General features: G+C 50.5%; 1 protein-coding gene and 1 long non-coding RNA gene across 7 annotated transcripts in view; one reads left to right on the top strand and one right to left on the bottom strand.

The window, feature by feature from the left end:
* LOC112928193 (uncharacterized) overlaps positions 1 to 18,715 on the top strand; it is a 152,177-nt gene extending 133,462 nt beyond the window's left edge. Inside the window, exon 3 of the long non-coding RNA XR_011996931.1 lies at positions 16,577 to 18,715. This is a non-coding gene — a long non-coding RNA (uncharacterized lncRNA). The remainder of the gene's footprint in view (positions 1 to 16,576) is intronic.
* The window catches only part of DLGAP4 (DLG associated protein 4), a 193,415-nt gene that overhangs the window by 85,576 nt on the left and 85,579 nt on the right, over positions 1 to 22,260 (bottom strand). For all 6 annotated transcript variants that reach the window (XM_072735980.1, XM_072735978.1, XM_072735979.1 and 3 more), the window contains exon 3: positions 562 to 1,633. In XM_072735980.1, the coding sequence (XP_072592081.1) occupies positions 562 to 1,560 (999 nt within the window). In that variant the 5' untranslated portion in view covers positions 1,561 to 1,633. The remainder of the gene's footprint in view (positions 1 to 561; positions 1,634 to 22,260) is intronic.

Consider the following 22,260-nt stretch of genomic DNA (forward strand, 5'->3'; position numbering starts at 1 on the left):
CTATCTGTTCATGCAACTTTCTCTCCCAGCATCCTGATAATTGGGGCTCTGTCTTATTTATTTCTCACTCTGTTCACTTAAATGTCCATCTGTTCCTCTACCCCTTTCTCTTCTCACATTTCCTGAGCCCTTCCTCTCTGCCAGACCCTGTCCTAGGCCTTCGGGACATGCAGCTGCATCACATGTGGTCCCTGTCTTCAAGGAGCCTCTGGTCTGGTGGGGGTGGCAGGCACGAGGCTGGCAATTAGAATGCCATGCAATTGGTCTTCTGAGGAGGGTGGATGGCACAGATTCCAGATTTGTCCTCTAGAGGGCAGGTGTATGTTTTAGTTCCTACTCTGGGCTGGGCTCGGAAGAACCCTAATCAATGTCTGCTGAAAGCACGACCAGTGGAAAGAATCCCCTATTAGCAGGTACCACCAGACACCATTTCACAGGTGTTTACTCATGGAGGCCCAGAGTGAAGCGACTTTTCACGCAAGTCTGTGGTACAGCTGGGTTTTCAGAACTGGTGCCTTCCCCACATTCCTCACCCCACCCTTAATCCTAACAGGGACCCACCTGCAGGTAATGGTAGGCTAGACCCTGGTGGCAAGATTTGGATTTTAGCAGGCTCTTATCCAAGGTGGCTGAGGTCTTCTGGCACACCTCATGGGCGTGGCTGAGGGTCAGAGTAGACCAGGAGCCCCGCTTGACATAGTTGGTGTCGGTGCCCACCCCAAGGCTGGGGCAGGCGGCTGGGGGTGCAGGTGGGGGGGGTGGGGCGGTCAGCTCAGCGGTGTTGCTTTTGGCTGCTTTGAGCATGTGCCCGCTGATGGTGTTGTAGGCGTGCATGAAGTAGCGTGGCTGGCTGCGTTCCGCCTGTCGGCCTAGTGTCATCAGGCCAGAGGCTGGGCCACTGCTGCGGAAGGCGCCACCCTCGCCGTCCAAGTTGTCATCAGAGCTCCACCAGCCTGAGATGTTGGAGCGGCTACGCCGTTTGGGTTCCCCAGCCTTGGCCCGTTCCTTGCTCTTGGCCCTCCGGCCCTTGCCGTCCTCCAGGCCACCTTTCTTGCTGCCATTGCCACTGACCTTGCCTGCTGTGCCCTCCAGTGAGGGTGCCTTGGTGAAGAAGAGCCGTTGGACGGAGTGGACCAGGTGGCGGATGCGGCCAGGACTCTCACCACGGGCCTTGGCCTCACCACGAGGGAACTGGAGTGTGCTAAAGCCGTCGCGGTGGATGGGCAGTTGCTTCTCAAATTGGTCCAGGAGGTTGGCAGGCAGCCGGTTGATCTTGGTGGCCTGGGCATGGCTGGGGAAGGGGCTCTCCTCTGGCACCTCAAAGTGGGAGTTATAGTGGATGCGGGGAAAGGTGCTGCTTGGAGGCGGCAGTTGGTTGTTGAGTGGGAAGAGACCATCCCCAGGCAGAGCGTTCTGGCCAGGGAAGCGAGCCTCGCGGGCAAAGGCCTCTGTGGGCGATAGCAGGTAGGGGTTGCGGTCGGGCCCTGCGAACAGGGGCTCATGTGGTGGGTCCAGGCTGTCAGAGAGGTGGCGAGGGCGGCTGTCACCGAGGCCTTTCATGATCCCAGCCCTCAGGGCAGGGGCCGTTGCCTTAGTGGGGTGCCCAGGTTGCCTCTCCTGGGCAGCAGCTATCCTGGGGAGAGAAAACAGAGAGGGATTAGCTGAATTCGGAAGGGACAAGGTGCTGAGAATGTCACCCAGACCCCCACAGATCTCTGGGTTGGGAGGATTTCTGAAGACTTCTGGCCTACCCTTAACACTGTAGGGTGGAGGACAAGAATACAAATGGAGGCCCACAGACCAGCACCATAGCTGAGGCTGGCAAACTGTTAAACAGCTCCTACCCTGATGAATATATCTTCATAATAACCTGGAAAGCCAAGTTCAAACTCACACTTCTTGGTCTCCTCCAAATTCCATGACTGAATGTAGTGGAGGGGGAGCAGCTCACCCTGTTTTCCTCCTGTGTCTGACTCTGTCCCTTGCTACAAGGAACCACACACCCACATGTACCCCAAGTTCACTCCATATACCATCAGGCCTAGAGATGGTCCCACTGGCAGTGTAGGTCACCCATGAGAAGATCCTGTACTGGTCCTGGAACCAGGCCTGGGGCCATTTGGGTATGGAATTCCTGGGTGCTCAGTATCCAGAGTATGGCTCTGGGTGAGCATGTCCTCTTGTCCCCTGAACACTTCTGCTTATGTATGATTCAACATTGTTGAAAGAGGTCCAGCGGGGCAGCCCCGGTGGCGCAGCGGTTTAGTGCCACCTGCAGCCCAGGGCGTGATCCTGGGGACCTGGGATCGAGTCCCACGTCTGGCTTCCTGTATGGAGCCTGCTTCTCCCTCTGCCTGTGTCTCTGCCCCCTCTCTCTGTCTCTATGAATAAATAAAATCTTACAAAGAAAGAAAGAAAAGAAAGAAAGAAAGAAAGAAAGAAAGAAAGAAAGAAAAGAAAGAAAGCCAGCGAAGCCTTCTAAAGAGTAAGGCCCAGGATAGGGCCCATCTCACCTGGGTCTGAGGACAGTACTATCCAACTCTGACTTTAGCAGAGGAATCCTACATCAAATATAGACCCTCTATAAAAACATGCTCTGTCCCTCAATAGATGTCTATGGAGTGTGACTTCTGGGATAGGCGCTGGGCCTGTAAACATCAGAGAAGCCAATAAGCCCATTAGCACATCATTTCTGACTGGAAGAAATCAATGGTGGTCAGTCTGGAACCAGAGTTCTGAGTGAGTCAGTAACAAGAGCACATCCTCAGGACTGGGTGAACAGGACAAGGCCTTGGGTGGGGGTGGCACTGAGGTGGAACCACTGCGATTCAGTTTCCTCATCTGTAAAATAGGGCAGCTGGATTGTTTGGATCTTCTATCCAGAACCATGCTGGAAATACCAATCTCAAACTTTGGCAACTACCTTTCCTTTCCATGCCTCAGTCTTCTCATCTGTACCATGGAGCAGAGGGGAGGTTAGCGAGGTATCTAAGCCCTGGCCCAATCACCAGCTCTACTCAGAGGAGTCCCACGGCTTGCTATGGACTGTGTGCCTGGCATGCTGAGGATCTGAAAGCAATCAGTGTGGCTGGAACAGAGCAAGGGAGGACCAGGGCAGTTGGGGTAGAGATCTTGGAGAGGTGGGCCAGGTCAGAGTGGACAGGCTCTGGCTGAAGCTAAGTGTGGTGGGCAGATCGATGGCTCCCAAAGTTGCCCATGTCCCAATCCCCCAAACCTCTGATTATGTTTCTTTACATGTTAAAAGGGTCTTTGCAGATATGATTAAGGATCAAGATGGGGAGATTATCCTGGATTATCTGGAGGGCTATGACCTAATCATATGAGTCTTTTTAAGAGGAGGGCATGAAGATATGATAGAAGCAGAGGTCAGAGGGATGTGGGATCATTAGCCAAGGAATATGGGCAGGCGTTAGAAGCTAGAAGAGGCAAGGAGTCAGATTCTCCTCTAGAGCCTCCAGAAGGCATGCAGTTCTGAGACCCATTTAATCAATCAATCAATCAATTAATTATTTTATTTATTTGAGAGAGTGAGCCAGAGAGCACGAGCAGGGAGAGGAGCAGAGGGAGAGGGAGAAGCAGACTACCTGCTGAGCAGGGAGCCCAGTCCTGGGTCTCTGGGATCATGACCTGATCCGAAGGCCGACACTTACTTAACCAACTGAGCCACCCAGGTATCCCCTGAGACCCATTTTAGACTTATGACCTCTAGAACTATAAAATAAATCTGTGTTATTGTAAGCCACTAAATTCTGAAAATTTGTTACAGCAGTCATAGGAAACGAATACACCAAATGGGTTCTGGTATCTAAGACTCCCTTATTCCTCAGAGCAGCTCTTAAGGCAAATTCCAGAGCCCACCAAATACTTCGTGGAAAACACTGGCCTAGGTGAAACCCTCATCCTACAGGTGGGGGAAACTGAGGCCCTTAGAAGGCAATGACTTCCCCAAGATCACACAGTGGGTCCAGTGGCTGGGGCAGTGAGGGATCCTCAGTTCTTCCTACTCCTCTGCATAGCTGCCTTGCAACTGTCACCAGGAGCTGGTGGCACCTTAAGGTCCCTTAAGGATCTGAGGATTATTTCCTTGGACCTAGCCATTTCATGACTTACTATGCCCTAAGCCTTCCTAAGCCCCAAGACTTCTGCAGGCGCTCAGGTCTCACCCTTCCTGCCAGAGACCCTCCTTGCCTCTAAGAGCCTGATGGACCCCATCCTGGAGGCCAGAGCACTGTCATGACAGTCCTTGTGGTTGAGTAGCCTCTTGGAAGCATCTCTGCTTCCACCAGGTGGCTTGTGAGAGCATTCATCCCCAGGCTGGAGAGGAAACCCACTGAAATCTATTTACATTACACCATATCCTCATAACAGCTTCATGAGGTAGGGGACCATGATCTTCATTTTACAGACGGGGAAACCAAGGCTGGGAAGGGTCATTCTAGCCAAGGCAAAACAGGTAACTTTGATGCCAGGCACCCCATCAGTGTTCCAGAAAATCAAGGACATGCCTCCACTCCAGCCAGCAGCAGCTTCCTCTGGGCAAACCTCTTCTTGAAGACAATTTCAGGCAAAACCACCCCCATATCCTTTCTTGGCTTCCTTACATCCCCTGAGGGCCACAGTGATCCCTGGGCTCAGGGGCCAGCCTCCTTGGCTCTCTAGCTGGAGAACTGTGTGCGCAGCAATATGTCCTTGATGCCCACTCAAGTAAGGCCAGATATTTGCAAATGCAGCCCTGCTGGCTCACTGGCTTGGCAGGGGCCTGATGCCCCAGAAATGCTGGAGGTGGAGAGGACTGGTCACCAGGCTTAGAAGACAGTTGGCGGTGGCTGCCCCAGAAGTGCACGCCACACCTAGCTCTCTCAGCCCAGGAGGCACCTTCTTCAGCCTTCCCAGGGAGAAGCTGGCTTCAATTTCACATCATAGGTACTCCTGATCCCAGGAATCCAGAGTTTCCCCAACATGTGAGCCTGGGACATTGGCTGCCTCCCTAAGCCTCAGACTGTGTTTGTCAAATGGTGCCAAGAGGAAGAATTGAGGGAAAGGGTGGGCAAGTGCTTGGTGAATTGTGAAGTGCTGGCACATGCTCATTCCCTGGGGGACAAAGCCTGGCCCAAGACCTGGTGGTGGTCTTGACTGATGATGCCCCGGGTGGTAGGGGGAGTTGGGTCTCTGTCCTAGAGGTGCCACTGGGATTACAGGATGGCTGCTACCATCAGGGAGTCCTCCAGAGACCAGCTAAACACTTTGATGACCACAAGTACCTCTCAACTTCTTTCCTTCCTGTGACGGGGCCCTCATTGTTAAAAGTCCCTTTTTCTGACTTCTGGGACTCTCACACCCATCTTTGTCCTCCCTTTAAATGCCAGTGCCTTCCAGGGCTCTGAGCAGACACACAGTGTTCCCATATCAGTAAAATGCTTCAGTGTCCCAGTGGGGCTCCTGCCAGATACCTGGGCATCTCCTTGAATTTTTCCCTCTTCTGTGCGTCCTTCCACTAATAACAATCCTCATCATGTCTGGAAAATGATTCTACCCCAGTCTTACTTCCTATGGTCTAGGTGGTGCCAGCCCTATCCCAGAACCCCAGGAGTGGACACATGACCCAGGTCTGGCCAATCAGAGCCCTACATCCTTGAGTACTGATTGGCTCAGAGATAGAAACCCTTCCTAGCCAATGAGAGTTGGCCCTGGGATTAAGGGGAGACTGTTGGGAAAGTGGTGCCTCACTTTCTGTTAGGGCTGCTGTGCTTGGCAGAGGGTCAGCCTGGAGTCCTTTGTCAAGATCTTGCCTGAGGTGTCAGATATGAGACCTCAAGTTGAGACTTTTTGCTTCAGTTTGAGCTGGGTTTCTGTGTCATTCAACAAGTGCCTGATACTGGCCTCATGCCCAGTTGGTCACTCCAGTGGTGGCTGTGGGTGCCCGCCCATACTCCTGTGGCCTCATCACCATGGTGCCCAACAGACTGACTTCAAACTCTCAGCATCTGCATCCCTGTAGGAGAAGGGGGAGCTTTCTCTAGCAGCTGGAACCTGCTTTGCTCACATGTGGCTGGCAGGATTACCAGAGACTTCACAACCCCTCCTCTGCCCACAAACCAGCTACAGCTCTCAGCCAGTGACTGTTGGAGAGTTGGTGTATAAATACCCCAGCTACTCCACCCTTCAGGGGGGACCGAAGGGCTCTACACTGCCTCCTGGAGCTGCCCAGGGGGAAGGAGTTCCAGCCATCCTTGCTTGATAACACTCCCTTCATTGGCTACCTCCCCTTCCCTGACTTACCTCTCCTCTCCTCCACTGTGCTGCCTGTTCCCAAATGAAGTACTTGCACTTGAATCTTTGTCTTGGGCACGCTTCTGGGAAACCCCAGCTATGACCATCACTGGGTCATAGTGATTCTGCCTCAGTTAGGTCTCCTGGTGCCATTTCCTCTCTCTATCCTCTGCCTCTGTCACTCCCACCGCTCACCTGGACAGCTATATCGCCTTCACCCTGGTCTCTCTGTGTCCACTCTAAGACCCCTGTGGGTTCCAAACTGCAGCTGGAGAGTGACACTGCTAAATGCCAAAGCGCTAGTGTTCTTCCTCTTCAGCGGCTCCCCTTGGCTCTTGGGATGAATGCTTGACTCCTGAGCCTGGCATTCAAGGCCACTGGAGAGCTAGTCTCTGTGAACTTCTAACCGTCAGCTTCAGCCACATGGCTTGCTAGAGCTAAAGAATGTCAGCCTGGGAAAAGGACAGGATAAGGCCTCACAGCAAGGCCACTCCAGGCCCATTACCTGGGTCTCTTGATTCTACCCAGGCCCCAGCTCACCAGCCCACCCAAAACAGAAGGTCTGCAAAGGAAGAGTCCAGGATTGCCAGGTGAGGAGCAGAGGGTGAGGAGAGTGGGACAGCATGAAGAGGTACCTCAGCAGAGCAGAGCTCCAGAAGGCCCAGCATGTCTAGTGTTTGCCAATTTCATCCCCATCCTTTACTCCCCTTGCCAACCAAACTCATTGCCTTCCTGGATTTTCTTCATAGTTCTCAACAATCTTGGAAACTCACATGTTCTTTGCTTGCTAGTTTATTGTTCATTGTCCCCTGGGTCTGTCCTGACCAATATGGTAGCCACTAGCCACATGGGCTGTAGACCACTTGAAATGCAGCTAGTGCAACTGAGGAGCTGCCTTTTAAATTTTAATTAAATTTAAACATCACATGTGGCAAGTGGCTACCATATTGGATAGTACAGTTCTAGAACTTCAAATGCAACTCCAGGAAGAAGCATCCTTCAGCTCCCCCTCCTGAAAGCTGGGGTCTAAGGTACTCTCTTCTAACATCTTATTCACACTTTTTGGTTTGGTTTTATGTTTCTCATTTTTTATATTCTAATAAATGTGTCACTGGAAAGGCTATACGTTTCCCCCTGAGTACCTATTTGGCTACATCTCATAGATTTTATTTCTCTGCAGGTTTTTTTCCTCCTCGTTTTAAGAAAATTGAGGTGAAAAGCACATAACATAGCAGTAGCCATTTTAAGGTGTGTAATTCAGCAACATTCCATACATTCACGATGCTGTGTAACCACTACTTCCATCTAATTCCAAAATAGGGGGATCCCTGGGTGGCTCAGCGGTTTGGCGCCTGCCTTTGGCCCAGGGCGCGATCTTGGAGTCCCGGGATCGAGTCCCATGTCAGGCTCCCCGCATGGACCTGCTTCTCCCTCCTCCTGTGTCTCTGCCTCTCTCTCTCTCTCTCTCTATGTCTATCATAAATAAATAAATCTTTTTAAAAAATTCCAAAATAGTTTCTTACCTCCAAAGAAAACCCAGTACCCAATGAGCAATCACTCCCTGTTCCCTCCTCCTCCCGGCCCCTCGCAACCACCAATCTGCTTTCTGTCTATGGATTTACCTATTTCCTATGTGTTTTATTTTAATTGTGGTAAAATGTACATAACATAAAAATTTGCCATTTCAGCCACTTTTAAGGGTACAGTTCTTTGGCATTAATTACATTCGCAACGTTGTGCAACTACCACCATTATCTACATCCTAAACTCTTCACCCCAAACAGAAACTCTATAACCATTAAATGTAATGACTTCTTATTCTCTCCTCTCCTCCAGCCCCTGGTAATGTCTGATCCACACTCTGTCTCTATGAATTTGCCTATTTTAGATATTTCATATAAATGGATCATACATTTATACATACATACATACATACAAGCCTCTGTATCTGGCTTATTTCATTTAGCCTAATGTTTTCAATGTTCATCCGGATTGTGTGGCATGTACCAGAACTTCATTCCTCCTCATGGCTGGATAATATTCCATCATATGTAGAGACCACAGTTTTTTTTGTCCATTCATTTGTTGATGGACATTTGGGTTGTTGCCATCTTTTGGCTATTGTGAATAATGTTGCAATCAAGAAACATTGGCACACCAAGTATCTGTTTAAGTCCCTGCTTTCAATTCTTTTGGGTATATACCTAAGAATATAATTGCTGGGTCATATGGTAATTCTGTTTAACTTTTTGAGGAGCTGCCAAACTGTTTCCTACAGTGGTCCCACCATCTTACATTCCCACCAGCAATATATAGGGTCCGATTTCTCTACCTCTTCACCAACACTTGTTGTTTTGCTTTTTTGGTTTTTTTAAAATTATACCCATGTTAGTAGGTATGAGCTGGTATCTTATTGTGGTCTTGATTTGCATTTCCCCGATGACTAATGATGTTGAGCATCTTTTCATGTGCTTATTGGCAATTTGCGTATCTTCTTTGGAGAAATGTCTATTTAAGACTTTCACTCGTTTTAAAATTGGATGATTTGTCATTTTTTGTGGTTGAGTTGTAGGAGTTCTTTATATATTCTGGATATTAAACCCTTAAAATATGATTTGCAATAGTTTTCTCCCATTCTATCCTTATAGGCTTTTTTTTTAAAAGATTGAGTTTATTTATTTGAGAGAGAGAGAGTGAGAGCACAAGCAGGGAGGAGAGGGAGGAGCAGGCTCCCCACGAGCAGGGAGCCTGGTGCGGGGCTTGATCCCAGGACCCTGGGATCATGACCTAGCCAAAGGCAGACACTCAACTGACTGAGCCACCCAGGTGCTCTAGGTTTTAAATAGACAGTGTTTTTCAGCTTTTCCTGGACTGGCCACTTGCTCTTTCCTTCCTCATTAGGACCAATGGCCTCCCTGCAGCATCCCCTGTGTGTCAGCTCCACAAAGGGCATGAGTCCATGTTCCCATAACCTCCTTGTGGGTAACGGCTGGTTCTTCTCATCTGGGAGCCAGAGGAAGGAGAAAAGATCTGGAGATGCACATGTAGTTGATGCTCTGGTGGCTGCTCAGGTCTCCCTTTAGGATTGAGGCACTCATGTCTCCAGCTGCCAAACACTGGCTGCTTATGGTTCATACTGGGTACCCACTAGGGCTTGCTCTCAGCCAAAGGGAGATGCCTCACCCACGGTTACACTCCTTCTGGGAACAGCCAGCAGCCAGTAACTGGTTGATGTACAGACACCAGAGCCCAAAGCTTGGCCCCTTGCCCAATTCAGAACAACCCTAAATGGCCATCTGAGCCCCAGAGCTGCCCATGGGATCAGCAAAGGCCTTTGTTGTAACTGCATCTCCATTCAAGTCCTCCCTCCGCCAGATCCTGTGCCCTCACCAGTCACAGGTATTCCCAGGAGACTCCCCATGCATACCTCAGCGTCTGTTTCCTGGGGAACCTGACCCTAAGACAGGACATAACTGGATTCTACTTCTTTCCCTCCTTACTGAGGGACATTCAGCAATTTAACCACTCCTTTTAGTCTTCTATTTCCTCTTCTACAACATGGGGATGAGGATCCTTACTTTTCAAAATTATGATAGGGATTAACTGTGATATCATATGGAAAACACATCTGGTGCTTAGGGCTCAATAAACATCAGTGACGTCCCCCTCCCCCGCTCACTGTGCTTCCTGGGGACAGGCCAACACTTCTGGGGTAGGGATGCTGCATAGCATCGTGGAAAGTACGTGCAACTGCACCTGGATTCTAATCCTGGTTGTGCTCTTGGCAAAACCTCCAACTGGTCACTCTGGGCCTGCCTCAGTTTCCACCTCTAGGCAGGGGGCGGGGGTTGAGTGAGGGTTTTCTGGGCAACTGGTCACACGGAGTTCCCTCTGCACACTCTTGGTCAGAGTTCCTGGGACACTGGGTACCAGTCCATCAGCCACCCAACGCCTAGCAGTGGCAGGAGCCTCACCTTGGGGAGGTCTTAAAATAGGCAGGTCTGGGCCTTGCAGGGGAAGCAGCTGGCTGCCTCACACTGCCTTTATCTCTGAGCTATACTTAGGCCCATCCGGGTGCCCATAATTATCTCTCATTAATATAAGCCTCATTGCCCTCACGGAAACATGGAGGAAGTAGCGGAGCTGCTGCCTCCCTGGGAACCCTCCCTGCTCTGCGGTGCAACTGTATCTGCTGTCACTACTCTCATCTGCACAGAGTGGGGCCTCCCTGCCCTGCCCCCGCTCATTCTGGAGCCAGACTTGGCCTGTGAGCTAATTAGGGACAAGGCCAGGAATGAAACCCAGCATGGCTCTTCCTGATGCAAAAGTCACCTGATTGCATCTTTCCCCTAATCTAGAACCTTCTGTGGATCCTCTTCCCTCCTCAGTTCAAGCTCCTTGTTGAGGCAGTCAAGACCCTTGCTGATGTAACCCTAAGCCCCTTTTTTGATATTATTTCCCCTCTTGACAGCTGCTCCTTTTAACCACTCCAGATCCCTTACTATTTCTTGCTTATATCTTCTGTATTTTGTTTTGTCTAAGGTTATGTTGACAGAGATAGAGAGTCTAAATGAAGGGAGAGGATAGTCTTCATCAGTGCTGAACCCTGTTGAGATAGAGACAGAGAAGTAGAGCAGGGCATGGGAGGGTGAGCCAAGGGATGAACGGCAGGAAATGATGTGAGTGGAATGGCAGGACATTGTGGGGATGTGCACAGCAGTCCACAGATGACACCACTACTGCCGTAGGCCTCTGCAGGGCAGGAGTGTGGAAGGGGAAGAATGGGCTCTATGGAGCCTCCAGGGCCTTGGCGCTGCTTGGGGCAGGGGTGGAGGTGGAGGTGGAGGCAGGCTGTGCTACACTGTGACTTCATCTCTGGGTACCACTCCCATTCCCCTCCTACGTTCCTTGCCACACCTGGGCTCTCTCTTGCTGGCTTCTCCTCCTCTGACCTCTAAGTGCTAGAGAAATTGAGTCCTCTTTGCTTCTCTTTACCTTCTCTCTCCTGCTGATCTCATCCAGACTCGAAGCTTTAAACCCCACCTATATCTAAGAATCCTAAATTTACATCCTCTGCCCAATCTCTCTCAAACACCAGACACCCATCTCTGCCTCCCTGACATCTCGCCCTGGATGTCTGACAGGTCCAAAATCGAATGCCTGATCTCCCACCCACCCCAAACTGTTCCTCCCACAGTCTACCCTAATTCTGCTCCTCACAACGCCACCCTCCTGCTCACTCAGGTCAGAAAGCTCAGGATCATCCTCGACTCCTCTTTCTCTCATCTCCAGATCCCATCAAACAGCAAAGCCTTCAAAACAACTCCACCTTCAAGATACCCCAGAATCCCACCACTTCTCATCATCCTCATAGCCCTGCCCAGGGCCAGGCCCCCATAGTCTCTCGTCCAGACAAGACTCCCATGGCCCTTAGACCCAAAATCAATCTCCTTACTCATCTTGTTTCTTCTTGCTTTTCTGATCTCATTTCCTGCCCCCACCCCCTTGGGCCTCCATTCTGTTCCTTGAACACAGGTCATTAACTCCCATCTTGGGGCTCTCACTCTTCCCGTGGGTCTGACTGAAATGCTATGTCTCCCCTTTGGACCACACGATTACTTCTTTGCTTCATCCAGTCTCCACGCACAGGCTACCTCTGCAGAGAGGCTGGCCCTGGCCACCGTCAGGAGCAGCGCCTCACCTGCTAGCCCTCTGCCGCACTGCCCCGGTTTAGGTCTGACAGAACTTGGAACGGCAGGTATGGTGTCTGCCTCTGTCACACTGCTGTGTCCCCAGCACCCAGCATGGGGGCAGGACGCAGGAGAGGCTCCGGCAGCTTTTGCTAAGTCAAAGACCTGCAGAAGGTCTTGGGGGATGCCTAGAAATGATGAAGACTGTGAGGCAACTACAGCATGGCGTGTTTTTAGCTTCAGCTAGTCACAGTGATCATTTATGGAGTGCATACTGTATACTAGGTGCTTCCCATATGTGAACTCACTTAACCCTCACTGCATCTCTTCCTGGTGGGGATGAGGAGTTCCCTGTGCCACTCAGGCTCCAAATGCACCCCAGTGGTCCCCATCTCCTGGTATTCATGTTCCTATATATGCAACCCCCTTCCCCCACTACTCTCCTGCCGCAACACGAGCCAGCACTAACTTCAGAGCCAGGTAATGAGCCTTGCAATCGGATCCGAAGTCCCAGTGACGACTCTGGATGGCAGCAGCCCCTGTTGGCAACTTGATTGGAACCTCAAGGAGACCCAGGGCCAGAACCACCAACTAAGGCTGCTCCTGGGTTCCTGACTCTCAGAAACTATGTGAGATAATACATGTTTATGGTTTTAAGCTGCCACCAAGTTTTGATATAATTTGTTATACAGAAATAGTTGATATACCCATGAGAACAAATGGCTAGAGGCTATTGCTCTGGGCCTCTCAGCTGGAGGGGTTGGGGGTGCTGGTGGGAATCAATCTGACTCCTGAAGCCACATTCCATGGCTTTGCCCACAAGGCGGAGGTTCCAGGATCCTTTTCATCTATGACAGCTCCGTTATCCTGATGAATTCAAGGTCCAAATTGCTTCCAGCCTAAGTCTGTGTCCATAGCAACTGTTTGAAAAGCGTAACATTCAATCAACTGGTTGTTTGGTCAACAAGATAGCAGGCCATGGCTCCAGCAGATACCCTGGATTGGGCTGCTTGGGACATGTGGCTGACACTGCCCCCACAAACTCTGGTTTGCCCTACTCGTCCCCAGAGGGGGCTTCCTCCTCTGTTCGAAACTGAATTCCTGTGCTGCCCATCCTGACGCTGAACTCTGAACAGAGGGTGCGGGATGGGGGTGCTGCAGTTCTTCTGGTGTGAGGGGCACAGATTTGGGGTTGAGGGGTTCTCTAGTGATAGGGCTGCCTAGGCTCAGCTGAGGCTCCAGAGGTCACAGACCAACCCCCTGGGCCCTGCCACCCAGCACTCATCTTTGTGTGCTGCCTAGGCTCAGCTGAGGCTCCAGAGGTCACAGACCAACCCCCTGGGCCCTGCCACCCAGCACTCATCTTTGTGTGCTAGATAAGGAAAAGACAGAAGGAAACGGGCCTAGACCCTCAGAACAAAGGGACTACAGAGGTAGAACCATAGTCATCCTTTTAAAAACCCAAAGAGAATCACTTCACCCAGTTCTCTGAAATCCCTTCAAGGTCTCCCTTACTCCTTTCTTGCTTCTTTCTTACTTTCTTCTTCAGATCAGATGGGCTGATCTGGTGTTTCTGCTCCCCAGAACCTTCCTCAAGCTCAAGAGGGCTGGGAACCTGGCTGACTCACTGTCTGGCCCTAGGCCACCTTCCCTACCTTGGATTTCTCATTTGGAAAATGGAGATGATTATTCCAATGGTGTGGGGTCCTTGTGAGGGGCCAAATGGGACTAGCGGACAGGAAGACAGTCTGCTGACTGTCCACCAGGAGGTGCTAAAGGAGGAGGAGAGCAGGTGTTGGACCTCATCTGACTGGGGTTTGAATCCAGCTCCACCTCTTCCCAGGGGTGTGACCTCATGCAGGTCAGTTTGCCTCTCTTAGTCTCAGTTGGGAGGAGGAGGAGTGAGGAGTGACTTCAGTGGGTATAAGATCGTTGTAAGAAGTGGTGAAAGAGTTCTGGAAACAATGGTGATAGCTGACAACATAGTGGATGTATTAATGCTACCCCATTGTACACTTTTTTTGTTTGTTTTTTGCATTGTACACTTTTAAATGATTAAGATGATAAATTTGGTTAAAATGTGTGTATTCTACTTCAATTAAAAAAAATAAGATACTTCACTTGTAGGATATTTATGAGATTCAGCAGGAGCATGTCTGCAGAGCACCCAGGAAACTTTGTGGCAGGTGCTCAATAAAGAGGAGCTGTGGTTGTTACACGAGCCTTTTAAGACCTTTTCTGAAGCTTATTTGTCAAATGTTTCCTAATATACATAAGCATTTTATATGAATTGTCTCGTTGAATCCTCAAATCAGCCCTGTGAAGTGCATCCTACCATTGGCCCCATTTTACAGAGGGAGAGTTGAGGCATGGAAGGAAGTGATTCATCCAAGGTCACACGGGCAGGATTTGAACCCAGGCAAATCCTGGGCTCCAGAGCCTGAGCCTCCCATCACCTCCCTGAGCTACCTCTCAGCTCTTAGGTAACAACATTCCATCTACTATCAGTTCACAGAGCCCTGGGCTTGGGTCAGGGGACACAGCCTCTAACCGCCTGCTCACCACCACCTTCCCAGGAGAGGACTACTAGGGGAAAGTTGTCCAGGGAACACATTGCCCCACTCCCCGGCCTCAGAACTCTGAATGTGGGACAGGCGGGCTCTGGAGGTCACCTGCCTTGGCCTGTTTCATTCTGGCCCTCACTGAGGGACCATCCTGGAAGGCTGTTTTGGCAAACAGCAGAACAAAATGGTCAGAATGTTGCAATTGCCAGCACATTTAATTCAATTCCTCCAACATTTATGGGGCTTTGTGACTCAGATGATTCCAGCCCTTAAAGATCATGCGGCCAAGTGCAGGAGGCAGAAATACACATGGCAATTAGACAACACATAAAAATAAATTCCAGGCAATGTCAAAGGCAGGGTGAGCAGCCCAGTGAAAAGAAGGATCAATACTTGCTGAGACACCAGGAAGGCTCCCTAGAGGAGGTGGCATTTCAGCCAGGTCTCTGAGAACAAGTAAGATTTCAGCAGATAAAAGTGTAGGGAAGAGTATTTCATAAAAGGGAAAAGCATAGACAAATCATGGTCAGAGGTGAGAGATGGAGGCAGTGCTGAAAATAGTAAGTTGTGTGGCAAGGGTGGGCTTTGAGGGGCAGGGGAGGTAGATGTCGGGGCTCAGATCAGAGAGAGCTTTGGTGAACCCCAGAGACTCTAGATTTAAACTGTAGGACACCTGCCATCAAAATAGAGTAGGGCTGGCCCAGGGCCACTGGTACCAACAATCCCACTTCCAGGAATTATCCAGCAGCCTTGCCTTATGCACACAGGAAATGGGGGTGCAAAGGGTTCTTCTTGAAAGAAGACTTTTTGAAATCTTGAGAGAAAAATACTTTGTACCAGCAAAAGTCTGAAAAAAACCAACTGCCCATTAGGAGAGTGGATAAACAAATTATGGTCCAGGACACTATGGAATACTACGCAGTTGTAAAGAAGGGCATGATTGTTCCGAGTACTGACGTGAAAAGCTCTCCAAAATACACTGCTCAGTAAAAACAACAGGGGGCAGAGCAGGGTTATGGTACCTACCTTAGTTTGGGTTCTTTCAGAAGCAGACTCAGAGCCAAGGATTTGAGTCTTTCAGGGGGGTAATTCTAGGAAGCACATGGAGGGAGCAGGAAGCAAGACAAGGCAGTAAAGGTTGCATTCCTGACTATAAGCAAGTGAGCTCAGTCCCACTGGGGAACCCTGGGCAACAGAACACAGCTCAGTTTCCCTGCTGAGGACGGAGGGAGCTGGGTGTGTATTCCCCACTTCCTTCTGCACCAGCTGAGGGCGCCCTGGGGGCACTAACTTCTTGGCACGTTGGCCTTCACGTAGAGAGGAGTGCCATTAGCTGGAGAGCTACAGGTGTTTCTAGAAGCCAGCAGCCGCAGGAACCAGACAGTGAGGGGAGGAGGAAGGGGCAGGCCCCCACAGGTCTGCTACAGAATGGTACCAATTGTCTATCGAGTACCAATCTGTTTATCTGTGGAAGGTACTCAGAAAACCAGAAACTGGGTAGATGGAAAAAAGGATGGGAGAGGGATTTTTTACAACGTTTTTTGTTGTTGTTGTTGTTGTTTGTCTTTGTTTTTTGTTGTTTTTAAGCTTTTTATCTTTGAATAATTTTGGATTATTCCAGGTTGCAGAGTACAGAAAGTTACCATGTAAACCTCACTCAGTTTCCCCTAACGTTACCATTTTATATAACAATGGTACATTTGTTAAAACTAAGAAACTTGGGGGGGGCGGGCAGCCCTGGTGGCTCAGCGGTTTAGCGCCGCCTTCAGTCCAGGGCATGATCCTGGGGAACGGGGATCAAGTCCTATGTTGGGCTCCCTGCATGGAGCCTGCTTCTCCCTCTGCCTGTGTCTCTACCTCTCTCTCTCTCTCTCTCTCTCTCTCTCTCTCTGTGTGTGTGTCTCTCATGAGTAAATAAAAATCTTAAAAAAAAAAAAAACCTAAGAAACTATTGTCAGTACATACTATTAACTAAACTCCAGAATTTATTTGGAATTCACCAATTCCATTAACATCCTTTCTCTGTTTCAGGATCCAATCCAGGAAACCACATTGCATTCAGTCTTCAGAATTTTGATCCACGTGGATATATTATCTATCCTAAAAATTTACTAAAAAATAATAAACTGCGGGCAGGAGTCATCCAAGGCTTCTGAGCAGGTGTGGCTTGGCCTGAGGTCGATGGACAGAGCCTCAGCACTGGATACCTGCGGGGAGGTGAGCTGGGGCTGTGCAAGCAGCACATGGGGGGGCTGGGCTCTCTTGTGTTGGCTCGTCCCTTTGCCCCAAAAGACAACAGAAGGATGAAAGCTGTAGCAGAGGCTGTGGGAGTGTGGCCCATATCCCCTGGGCACTCACTTCTACCTTCTAAGGCTGCTTCCCACAAGGGCCTGTCACTCTGTCCAAAGGAAAGCTTAGCCCATGCATAAGGCAAACAGGAAATATTAGGGAGCTGATGCCCCCAGAAGTAGCCTCAACCCATGACGGATGGAGAGCTGGTACATAAACACCGGGCCTCCTTCCTTTTGGGTGCTGGTAACCGTGAAATGTATTCTACTAGGCCTCCCAGGGTCCCCAGCTGTGCTTAGATCTTCCTTCACTGGTTCCCTTTCTTCCTTTCCCCACTCCCCAACAAGGCTTTCCTGGGATCACCCCCCAAAATATCTTTGTCTCTAGGTCTCCAGGAAAACTTCAACCTCTGGCCTGATCCCTAGGCTGTCTGTGCCTGGACCCCTACCTCACCCCACACCCACCCTACAGCTTCCCACCTGTAAGCCACATACGTGGGGCCCTTTGGGGCTCTCCAAACACAACAGTTTCAGATGTCTATGACTTTGCACACGCCAATCTCTCTGCCTGAAATAGCCTCCCGCCTTGGTTGCCCAGGAACTTCTGCTCATGCCAGGAACCTAGCCCAAAAGCCATCTCCTTTGTAAGTCTCTGATCCTCAGGGAGTGCATGATGCTTTAGTCACCCCTCCAGCAAATCTGGAATCCTCTCTCCCACACTGTGTGAGCTCCTTGAGGACAAGGATGCTCCTGAATCTGATACACCTCACAGAGCCTGGTAGGCAGCAGGTGCTTATTAACCAAAGGCTGGTGAGCAAATGAATGAATGAATGAACAAATGAATGAATGGAACAGTGTGTGAAGTGAATGACAATTTAGGACCACATTTATTTTATTTTATTTTTAAGATTTTATTTATTTGAGAGAGAGAGAGAAAGAGCGAGAGTGAGAGTGAGTGCCCACAAATACGAAGAGGGGCAGAGGGAGAGGGAGAAGCAGGCTCCTTGCTGAATGGGGAGCCCGATGTGGGGCTCGATCCCAGGACTCAGGGATCACAACCAGAGCGGAAGGCAGACACATAACCTAGGAGCCACCCAGGTGCTCCTAGGACCACATTTTAAAGAGGAATGCCACTCCCTGAGGGCCTACTGCACTAGCGCCTTTAAGACCTGGTATCATTCAACCTCCCCACAACTCTGAGACTGAGATGTCATTCATTCTGAATGACAGATGAGGAGCCTGAGGCTCAGAGGTGAGGGGACTTGTCTGGTAAGTAGCAGAACTAGGGTTCGAACCCAGGTTTGTTGGATTCCTGCAGGCTTTTCCACTGTCACTCACACCACCCCCACCCCCTACAAACTGGAGCCTAGAGCCTTGGCTGGGCCCCTGGCCTCTGCTGGCCCCTGAACCTCAGTTTCCCCATCTGCACAACATGGAGTTGGCTGGAATGGGAAGTCTTCAAGGTCTTGTACAGCTCACACAGTTTGGGATTCCAGGGTCTGCCAGCTGATTGCCCTGGTGAAAGGGATTCAGCCCTGTTTCCCTCTCTCTCGGGGCTTGGAAGGGGGCGTCAGGCACAGTACTTGCTAATTTCAAAGCTGTGTTCAAGGTCAAGAACCATCTGTGGTATCTAAACATCCTGCCATGAGTCATGTTCTCCCTTTAAAGAGGAAGTCAGGGGCACCTGGGTGGCTCAGTTTGTTGAGCTGCTGACTCTTGATTTGGGCTCAGGTCATGATTTCAGGGTTGTGAGATCAAGCCCCATGTTGGGCTCCCCGCTCTGCTAGGGGTTCTTTCCTTCTGCCCTCCCTGCCCCACCCCCCCATCCCCTGCCACCAATTTCTCTTTCTCAAACAAATAAATAAAATCTTAAAAAAAAAAAGATGGAGTCAATGACTGGGGGCCACCCCCAGGCCCTCCCCACTGGTGCCCTGTCACCCCTTCCCAGCCCCAAGACCAAGCCATGTAGGGCATCTGTGCTTTGTAGAGTAAAGGTGACTCATAGGATGTGACTTCAAGCGTGAACATTTCACCTCCACCCAACCCCTTGCCAAGGTGAGGGGCTGAAAGGTGGAATTAAGGGCAGAAGACCCCACTGTGTGGCCCCAGATCCCATCAGCAGCCTTCAGGAACTTGAGGGTCTGAGCCAGTGGCCCCAGCCTCCTCATGGATGGCAATAATTTGCTTTGATCATTGCCTCAGCACCTTTGAGGAAGCATCAGTGGGCCCAATGAGCTGTTCTTACCTTGGACCTTTTCATCAGGGACCAGCCTGGCACAGTTTCTGAGGCCCATTTGCATCCTGATGTCCCAGTAGGTGTGCCAACTTTGCGGTACCCTCACTTTGCTTCTCCTTCCATTCCCTTAACAAGTCAACAGGCAGTCCTAGAGCACAGCATCTGATATCCTAATCCATCCCTTGCCTCCTGCCCCAGGTCCTCTGTATGACCAGACCCCTATCAGCTCTGATCCAATGGGTCCCCAGTCCCCCGCAGCTTCTCTGGCCCATCCACCATCATTATGAAGATACCACAGGCAAAGGATGTGTTAAAAATAAAAAATAGCAAGTCTTCCTCCCACCTGGGCACCCCCAGGAAATTTCTTGTGTAATCTTCCAGAAAAGGCCCATGCCTCCCTCACATGTACATACAATATCTACAATAACTAACATTCGGGGCAGCCTGGGTGGCTCAATGGTTTAGTGCCACCTTCAGCCCAGGGCGTGATCCTGGAGACCCGGGATTGAGTCCCGCGTGAGGCTCCCCACATGGAGCCTGCTTCTCCCTCTGCCTGTGTCTCTGCCTCTCTCTCTCTCTATTTCTCTCGAATAAATAAATAGAATCTTAAAAAAAAAAAGTAACTAACATTCATGCAGCCTCACTGTGTGTCAGATTCTGTTCCAAGCACTTTAAACACAAACATTAACTCACTTCAACCTCTGGCAGCCCCACGACATAGGTAACTATCATCGGCTTATCCATTTCGCCCATGAGGAGATGAAGGCAGCCACGAAAAGCAGATTGCCCCAAATGGCAGAGCTGGGATTCGAACCTTTCTAAGTCCAGAGTCCATGCTCTTAATCACTCCACACGTCCTCCTGACTCCAATCACATCCTCCTTTAATGAGGACCCTTCCTTGGCCGCCCTACTCCCCTCAACATTCAAGGCCCTGTGCAAGCCTGCCCCTGCCCACTTCTGCGGCAGCATCCACACTTCCCAGGCCACATTCTCTCCAGGCCACTGTTTCTGCCATTTCCTTTGCCTTATTCCGCCCCGGGGTCTGGAGCAAGGCCTGGCTCACACACCACTTCCTTCAGAGGTGCTCCCTGACCTGCTCACTGACTACCCCTCTTGCCTGTGACTCTGATGGCTGTCTCTCCCTCCAGGGAGCTCCTACGCCTTGCAAAGGCTGCTAGAGCATCTCTCTCGCTGCGCTAGAATGAGCTGTCAGCGTCCCCACTGGACTGGGGGCTCCCCACAAGCTGGGATGGCAGCTTACTCACTTTTATATTTGCTTCATTCATTCTTTCATTCAACAAATATTTGTAAACACCTCCCATGAGCTCGGCCAGTGTTCACCAGCAGAGCTGTGTTGTGGGGGAGACCAACATTACACACAGAAACGCCATCTCCACACGCCCATCCCTCTGCTCCCCTCACTCCACTCCACCCCCTCACACACGGTTTCTCTAGAGAAGCTTTCAGAAAAAGCTCTCTGGAAGGGAAGATGGATGAAACAGATCCCAGTTTTTTCAGGAGTGCAGGGATGCACCAGTTGCAGCCTACCTGCCCTAAAACACTGCATGTGCCACATCAGAGGTGGCCTGGTGCCTAGAGGTGGTGCCTTCTGCAGGAACATTCTGCAGCCAACCTTGATGCCCCTTGAGGACTCTGGGGTGACTACTGTCCCCTCTTGCATGCCTAGCTCCCGAGTTCTACCACTTGAGGCTACTGGCCCTGGGTTCGCTCCACACACACCTGCAGGAATTCCCACGAATCATCAAATCCAACCTCCATTATGCATATGGGGAACCAGAGGCTTGGAGGGGACACCTGATGCTGAACAGGACCATTGAGGTTTCCCACAGTCCAGTCTTGTGACAACCAAAAGCCCAGACAGCCCTTGAAGAGTGTCATTCCTGGTACTGATACCCTGGAAGTTAGTCCCCTCCCACATGGACTAGGGCTGGCCTCTGTGATCAATAGGACATTGTGGAAATGACAGTATGTGACTTCCAGAGCTAGATTACAAAAGATAGTCATTTCCTTTTTTCTCTCTTGGATCTCTTGGCCTGGGGGAAGCCATCCACCACTGTGTAAAGGTCCTCAAGCATCCCTACAGAGTGGGGAAGGACCTGAGGTCTCCTACCAACACCTACCCTATGTGAGCTGCAAATCCTCCAGCCCCAGTCAAACCTTCAGATGACTGCAGCCCTAGCTGACATCTTGACTGCAAATCTCCTTTGGAAATAGGCTGACTTTTGCTTGCATGCTTCCAGGGGTGGGCAGCTCACTACAGAACAAGCCCATCTTCTCCATCTGTCTCTCTAGGGGTTTCCCTTTGGCCACAGCTTTTCCCTCTGGGGGGAGTACATAATACACAAGCTTTCTCTGTCCCGAGCTGGCCACATAGGGATGGCATCCCCTCTGGCCTCCTTTCCTGCCAGCTGTTTAGCCTTGGGCACAGTCACCCCAGTTTTTGGCCTCCTTTCTCAGAGGAGGAGGATCCAGGCTCCTTCCCACTCTGCTCTCTCTTCAAGCCATGGTCCACATTATCACAGGCCTGAGTGGCCAAGAGGAAGTAATACCTCCTACAGAATCTGGCAGACCCAGGTTTGAATTCTAGTTCCTTCACCTGTGTGACTTTGAGTAAGTAGCTTCCCCTCTCTGAGCCACTATAACATCTGGGTAGTTACAGAGGGCCACTGGGAGGAGTAAATGGGTTAATGTAATGATGGTGACAGCACAATAGCAGCAACTATTTCATTCACTTGCTGTGGATAATCCACCAGGCCTTTGACATACATTAGCTCATTTAACAGTCCTGCAGGGGAAGTCAGATTATGCCTCCTGAGCAAACAACCCAGAGAAGTGAATGACCTGCATAGCTGGAAGGTAGCGGAGCCGAGATCTGAACCCCAAAGAATTGTGCCCAGGTCAAGAGATACCCTAGGGAAGGGGCAGTTCCTTTCTGTCAGTCTGTCTTTATCAGCGGAGCTCCAGCAGGGAACCGGGACTCGGTGCCTTCCCACGGAGGGTGATGCCTGTCTTCCCAGCCCTGCTCATTTGCAGTTGTGAACCATTTCACAGTTTAACTGTTGAACAGAAACGTATCGTGAACCTGACAACCTGCTCAGGCCTGCCGCCATCTCCAGCTTCTTGCACGCCTCTTCCCCGAGTGCTCACTTGGCTCTGGTCACACAGGTTT

Source organism: Vulpes vulpes, chromosome 14 (genome assembly GCF_048418805.1).
Source record: "Vulpes vulpes isolate BD-2025 chromosome 14, VulVul3, whole genome shotgun sequence".
NCBI lineage: Eukaryota > Metazoa > Chordata > Mammalia > Carnivora > Canidae > Vulpes > Vulpes vulpes.